Here is a 7,908-nt window from a genome sequence, read left to right on the forward strand (position 1 = left end):
ACAGGAACAAGGGCAAAGGTGGAAATGCAATGCAGAAACAGATTTGAACACATGAAGCCTTTTCGGGTGGGTGCAGAGGCAGGGGGAAAGAGAGAGAGAGAGAGATGCCAGACATAGTGCTGCCTGCCCTTTCACCTGCTTGATCTTGTTGCGGGAGTTGGTGATTCGCTCCGTGATGCTCTGGTACGTGCGGATAGCTGTGGTGAGCTCCGTGTAATGCTGAACAATAAGCTCATCCAAATCCCGGTCACACTTCTCATAAGCTTCTTCCAGACGGCCCTTCTCAGTCTCTCTGTCCTCGACATCATCACTGGTGGAGAGAGTCCTAACAACAAGGTCAAAACAATGGCAATGTTTAGAGGTGATTTACCAGCACAGGAACTCTTAAATCTGAAGTACACCATGGGCTGGAAAGCAGCCACTATGTTATTCTTCAAATGCCATTGACTGAAGAGTACCTCTGGTAAACATGTTTGTATAAAGTTTAGTTGAGATCCAGTAACAACAGTTCTTTGCATGAGACACAGATCTTTTAGCTTCCTTTATTATCTTCCTTGCTTCTAAGAGTTTTATTTTTAAGTATTTTTTCTCATTGCCACTAATCAGTCATTAAGCCATTACCTGGTCACCAGTCAGGCTGGTGAAATGGAATGGAACTGGGGTGGGAAAGAAAAATCTCCCCTCTCCCCAGCCCCCAATTCTTTGTTCTATGTTCTCCCACCCATTTTACATAAGAGTCATAGGGATTTTCTTCCGACAAGAAGAATTGGGGAATTGGTGGGCCTTTTTAGTAATGTCACATCTCTGCACCAAGATAACCAGGACATGGCTTTGGATAATCACGATCAATAGCCAGATTTTAACAGATCATAACTATAACATTTGTTTGTAAAAATTTTGGCATTTAGGGTAACATTTGTTATACCCTGGAGAGGGATGAATATTGAAACAGACCCCTGAGGGAGGGCTGTGACCCAGAAAGAGAAGGGTTTGAATTTTCATTTAGATTTCTATGTCACTTTTTGTTACCCTGGAAGAGCTGGAATTTTTGGTTTCGCTGGAGAGAGTTAAACTACCCTATTAGCGAGATAGCAACTGACCGACTGGGTGTATCTTCATAACCAGGAGGAACCGCAGGCACACTTCATATAGCCCCCACTAAACCCATAGAATGTATCTATCTAGGTTCTCATACTGTGGTATGTGAGGGCTATAAACACGACTAAGAATTTTGAACTATTTTAATTGCAGAGTGAGTCTGAGTGTCCAACTTGAGAAACCTGAAATAGACCTGACTTTCAGGAAGTGCTGTGTGCCCACCCTCTGAAAATGACACTCTTTAAAGTGTCACAGATTGTGCATACAAAAATTGAGGTATCCAAAATCACTAACTGCTCTACAGAATTGAAAATCTGGAAGTATATTACAGGGAGCCTAGTACACATGTGATGACAGAGGCTTACACCTTTTAAGACACAGCACACAACTCCAGAATGACCCTCACTCTCAACTCTAAAAGCAGAATGCAAATAACCAAGTTGTAGGAGTGAAAGTGCTCATCAATTCCTTGCCGGGGCTACTCAGATATTTCAGAGCAGCAGGTCAAGTGGTTTGAGGGGGGGGAAAATCACTGAATGCTGCTGCTCCCTACTACTGTACAATTTGGCTTTCACTTTGGACTTGTTAAAATAATGAAGTCTAGACAAAAACTAAAACCAGTACCTCTGGAAATAATAGAAGTAAGAAAATGCAACCAGTTATTGGGGAAATTGTCTTGTCATCTGGCAGCAATAGGGACAGCAGGATTGACAGGAAGGTAAGAGACCTGTCTACACATCTTTGGAAGATGAAAACACCAATGAGAGAGAAACTCTATTCAGGGTGTAACAAGACAGTAACTTCAGTAACTAGGAGTAAGGAAAAAAACATAGGCTAAATATTAAAGAAAAATTGCCTAACAAGATCTGCTAGATTGTGAAATAGTCTCTTAAGGAAAGTGGTAGAAACCATATCGTTTGAGTTATCTAAAACAAAACTGGACAAAGCACTAAAGATATATACAGGAAACACTCTCCCTACCCCTAAGAGAAAGTTACTGCCAGCAAAGATGGGGCCAAAGCTTCCATTTCCCTTACCCCATCCTTTCAGAGAAAGCAAACAGCAGTTGCGCCCTCTCTCCTTTTTAAAAAACACCTCAAGTGATGTAACTTCCCAAGACTACAGCAAGGGGATCTTAAAACCAAGAGGTAGTATTCTAGACCACCAAGGACTTGGCAAGAAAAAAAGAGGTTGCAATTATACAGCTCTTATCCTGCTGCCTTCCTCTGAGGAGAGCAGCAGAAACAAATCCTACACACATGGTATATTCTAGGAAAACCACATAGCAGGGCAGTAAGTTGAAGCGCTCACCCCTGCAAAATAGCCACTGACAGGACGTATGCGCTTTCAAAAACTGTTACTCATTCCACACCTCTTTCAATAGTAATGACAACGGGTCTAACACAGAATTATTTGTACCCTACAAGCCTCCTTTATTTTGTAATGCTCTCACTCCTATCAGCAGAATTAGTTTCAAAATAGTGCATAGCTGCGGATGGTGAAAGGGACCCTCTCCTTGACTGAAAAATGCAAACGGATCAGCTGAGATCCCATGAATGGAAAGGCTGTAAACGAGCACCTTCTCCGCTTCCTAGACAATGGGCCCCCACCTCAGCTAAGCTCTATTTGCTTCATTCTGCTTTCTTTTTTCAACAGGATGTTTTGTGGAACTCAGTGGGCAAGGTTTTGTGTAGATATAAATGAAGGATTGGGAGTGCCTATAAACCCCACCACCACCCTTACATTATTTTTTTAATCCCTTCTCACTTCTCAAACTGGCCACAGCAAGGTTTTTTTACAGAATAGGGAAGCCATTGGAAATAAGGCTATGCAGAAGACTATAAAGCTTTGGATAATAAAACTGCTGAAAGAATTGTACACCAGTACTTCCTAGATTCTGTATAACATAGACAGTCATGGAGAAGTTTAGAGGGACAACGGTCCAGTGGGTAGGGCACCAGCCTAGGACATGAGAAACCTGGGTTGGAGTGTCTGTTTTGCCACAGACATTCTGCATGACCTTGGGCAAGTCACTTAACTTCTTTATGTCTCAGCTACCCATCTATAAAGTGAAGATAATAGCACTTCCCTACCTCACAGGGGTACTGGGATAATAAATATATTAAAGACTGTGAGGCTCTGAGATACTATGGTGATGGGGGGGCATATAAGTACCTTAGATAAAGGTTAATAATGTGTGTTAAGCATGCAAGTTATAGGAGGCACACTTTAGTTGCCCATAAGATTAAAGGGTAAAATCTGCATCCTTTCCATGCAAAATAAATAGAGGCAGTAAGGCTCAAGGGCTGGTTTGTTTGGTGTTTTTTAAATGTACTCTATTGATAGTTTATGGGGAAGAATACAAGTTATATTTGTGGAGAACTGCTGAGTGATGATGACGGGAGTACTTTCCTTCATATCATGAGACACCCTTTTCGGGAATCATTGTACCGTGCTTCAGTGTGAGATTGAAAGATATTGCTCGCCAATTCTCTCTAACCTATGTTATAGATGAGAGGAGCACTCAAACAGGATATGGGGTCTCTGATGCTAAGCCAAGTTGGCCACGTCTCTCAACACCCTTGACTATAAAGGGTTATAGTTTAAATCTTGTGTGGTATGATGACTATTGCTTTATAGTCTACTTACCTTTGATTCCTTTTCTTATTTCATGGTTGTTCTTTTAGCTTCCCTTCACACAATAAAAATCATTCAAAAATATTACATTCACAGGGAGATGGAGTAGGTGACCTCACAGGTCCTCTTCCATCTTTAGCTTATATAATTTTGATTTTTATCTCTCTGTTTACAATGCTAATAACTTAGAACAGCAGTGCCACAGACTCTTCCAGAAGATTAAAAGAACATCACTGTGGTGCTAGAGGACACACCTGCATCCCATTTTACATGCTACAGCAGGCTCCCAGTTTAACAGATTTTTTTTTTTTAATAAATTCCCTTCACATTCATCCTACTTTTAAAAAAATATTGACCTGAAACACAGACCAGGTGTTTATGACCTCATAACAGAGTTTAACTGCCCACCATGAGAAAGTAAGTAGCTTGTTAAAAACCACTAGACATTTGCACAGCAAAAAAACCAAAGTGTCTGTATCCTACAGGAGAGGTACAGATCAAAACTGCACCAATGCCGCTCTTAGAAGCCATGCACTACGTTAAAAGAGTTAATGAGTAATGATTAGACTACAGAAGTCTTAGTGAGGTCAGGAGATACCACCGGCTTCTATGTCACCAGAATGCAGTATGGCGATGCCCTTCTAAATTTATCCTTTTCAACAGATACTGTTGTTACCATTCGCACAAATAAATTTATTCAACTCCTTTTGACATTTTTTCTGTTAATAAATAGACCACAAACAGGTCACAATGTTCTCAACTTAATTTGTTCTTATTTCTATAATAATTTGTAGCACCTAGAAGCTCTAACTGAGAACAGGGCGCCATTGTGCGAGGTGCTGTACAAACACATAGTAACATAGTTCAAGCCCCAAAGTGTTTACAGTCTAAATAAACAAAATAATAATAAATGGTGGGAGAAAGGATGTGTTACAATCCCCATATTACAGGTGGGAAACAGCGGTACACAGAGATTAACTATTTGACCAAGGTCACGGCCAGGAAGTGAATACAGAGTCCAACCTAGTTCAGTGCCTTAGCTAAGATCACAAAATATAAGCCCTCTGCCCTTGAATTGTCAAAGTAGTACAATGTCTCAGTCCTAGAATTTTATTGGACTCATCACTGCTCCACACACAGACAGCAAGTGACAATATTTCCAACTTGCCAGGAAACTGCACCCATTCCTCTGAGATGAGCAAGACAGTGATCCATGTTCTCATACCTCCAGGTTAGACCACTGCACCACTCTCAACCTGGGGTGAGGGAAGAGGCCTCATTGAAACTCCAGCTCATGCAACACAGAGAAGCCCACCACTCAGCCCAAGAACACATTAATAATACTGCACACTGACAGTCTGAACACATCAGAACCTTCCCAGGATATTCCATGTATATTTCAAAGTCTTGATCCTAATCGTTAAGGCCCTTAATTGGCTTAGTTATCTCAGAGAACAGCTCTTCACCAATGACCCTCAAAGAGTTGCAGTCAACCAGAATGCTCCAGCTCATAGAACCCAGAGTGAAATTCTCAAGGGGGCAAAGTGTTCTAGGAGAGAATTTCCAATTATAGGAAGCTACCAGAAGAAATCAGAATCCAACCCTAATTTGATCATTTTCAGAGTTAGGCACAAAGCCTACATTTTCTCAAAAGTTCTCTCTCACCAACGAATGCTGAAGATGACACTCGATCAAAAATTTTCTACCAAAAATGTTTCCTGAAAAAATGTGAAGATGTATCAAAATCAAAACTTTTCAGACTAAAATGTTGATTCTGATGACATGTTCTGATTTTCATAGGACAATTCAAAACAAAATTTCATTTTGAATGAACAATGGTATTCCATAATTTTAAAAAAGTCAACATTTTCACTTCAACTATTCTGAATTGAAATTTTTCAAAACTTTATTCTAAGAAAATGTTGGATATTTTAACTTTTTATCCTGTTTCAAGACAAAAACAAATATAAAAATATTAGAATACTCCGTCAGACAGAAATTTCATTTTCCAAACAGTCCTACTGAAGAACAACTGGTACCATTTCACTTTGCCACATAGTGAAGAGGAAAAAATTCCTTTAACCAAGTTACGGAGCTTAGTAGAGTCCTTTGCAAACAACTTCATTTAAATTCTTAATTTTCCTTAAAAAAAAAAAAAGGAAAACCCCATGAGAAATATAAGCTAATAGTCCTGGGGTCAGAATCAAATTCCTCCCTACAACATATACGGCATTGCCCAAGAGCATTATACCACTAGACAGGTGCACTGTGAGAGTTTTTTGCTTTCTGCAGAAACAATAGATATTGGTCGCTGATAGGCAGAATACCAGACTTGATGTAATATCTCCTTCATTATGGCAAATTTTATATTGCTAGAAGCTTTTCTTGCATGTGCTGGATTCTAGTTTAACACAATTATCTGTATTTGCAGAGGAACCAAAGTGAAAACAATGGTTTTGTTCTGAATTCTCAGCTAAGCTTGGACCCCAATACACTGCTCTAGTCTAATATTGTAAGGCCGCTTTACAATGTCAGAGTAGCGTAAAGTGGCCTTAGTGTAACTGACCAGTCAGGCCCATAAGTTTTTGTAAATTATTTCAACATTGATCACATGTGCACGGTTAAACTATTTGTAGTTGGACTTTCTTATACTTAGCATTTTAAATCCCTTCTAACACGCTTTCCCTATACATAAATTTTTGATCAGGGAATCATAGCAATGTAGGTGTGGAAGAGACCTCAAGAGGTCATCAAGTCCAGCCCCCCGCACTGAGGGAGGACCAAGTAAAGTTAGACCATCTCTAACAGATGTTTGTCCAACTTGTCAGCATATGAGATTGATTGTTAAGGAACAGTAAAAGTTAAACAAGCAACATTTTTAGGTGCTGGGTTATTGTTGGCTGATGCAGACTCATGGATTAATGGTTGGATGAGGAGAGGGGTTTACAGGAGTTATTTATTTCATGGTTGTGTATTTAAGAATTGTCAAGGAGTACCTAGAGTAAGAGATATGGGCTCCTTTTTAATGGATGGTGAGATGCAGTCTACATAGATAAATTTAAAAAAAAAAAAAACTGTTTAAAGCCAAACATGTCAGTACTTTAAACTCATGATGCAGCAGTGAATGTCATTTCCAAAAAAAAAAAAAAAAATTTTAAATATATAATCTGGAAAAGACATTCATATATAATTTTTAAATCCAACAGTCTTTTCAAATATATTTTTAGAGCCATATTGGTGCAACTTCTCACCTCCCACTGCTTTAGAGCAAACAATTATGACAGACTGTTCTCTGCTCAAGCTGCTGTATTAATTGGCCCATCTCCCATTCTACCACTTACACCATGAACCAACTTCCTCTTCCTGTGCACTGAATAACCACCCTCTCTCTAATCATTCATTAAACAAACCACTTCCTCTGTGACAACTTAACATTAATCCACCAAAGACAGAGAATCTGTAACAACAAACAGAAAGTGCCTGTGCCAATTTGGGTATGTCTACACAGCAATAAAAGACACGTGGTCCAGCCACGGCTGGTCTGGGTCAGCTGACTTGTGCTTGCGGGGCTTGGGTTGTGGGGCTATAAAAATCACAGTGTACAACTGATGACTTGCTGGAGACCAAAAGCATCTGAAATGGAGATGCTGCAAAGAACAGAAGTCAGTTTAGATACCAAATATATGCAGGGTATGAACTCATTTGGGATCCTTCATGGCCTACTCTGTAGGGTGAGGAGATTCATTTGCTTTTGCAATTTTCATCTTTTTGAGACAGAATCTGATCCTCCTATAAGAAACCTGTAACGTATGTGCCCGTTTCTCCTGGTTAGCAAGCACTAACAGGATCAGAATCGGACTGACTGGATGGTACTTTGTACAGAATCTTTATCATTTTTATTCTGTAATAAAAAATTAATTGGGCCAAAACGTTCAAGATTTTTTAATAGTTGAGTAATACAGATCAAACAAGAGTCACTTCCACATAAGGAAGACAAGGTAGGAGAAAAAACATTGCAAGAGAATCAAACATTCTAGAACATGTGCCTAGTCCTTCTGTCATGAAAGATACAACATATATGTACTAAAACAACCAAGATCAAATCCTGCTTGCCACCACTGAAGTCAGTGACTTACAGTGGACTTTAAAAAAAAAAAAAAATATATATATATA

The 7,908-nt window shown here is 39.5% G+C and overlaps 1 protein-coding gene across 2 annotated transcripts in view; it reads right to left on the reverse strand.

The window, feature by feature from the left end:
* Positions 1-7,908, reverse strand: part of EXOC4 (exocyst complex component 4) — a 611,454-nt gene that overhangs the window by 584,477 nt on the left and 19,069 nt on the right. Inside the window, exon 2 of one of the 2 annotated variants that reach the window (XM_026648604.1) lies at positions 136-325. The exons of the other annotated variant lie outside the window; for it this stretch is intronic. Within the exon in view, the coding sequence (XP_026504389.1) occupies positions 136-325 (190 nt within the window). The remainder of the gene's footprint in view (positions 1-135; positions 326-7,908) is intronic. 2 annotated transcript variants of the gene reach the window in all.

This window comes from Terrapene carolina, unplaced genomic scaffold (genome assembly GCF_002925995.2).
Source record: "Terrapene carolina triunguis isolate 2854851 unplaced genomic scaffold, T_m_triunguis-2.0 Scaffold68, whole genome shotgun sequence".
Classification (NCBI taxonomy): Eukaryota; Metazoa; Chordata; order Testudines; family Emydidae; genus Terrapene; species Terrapene triunguis.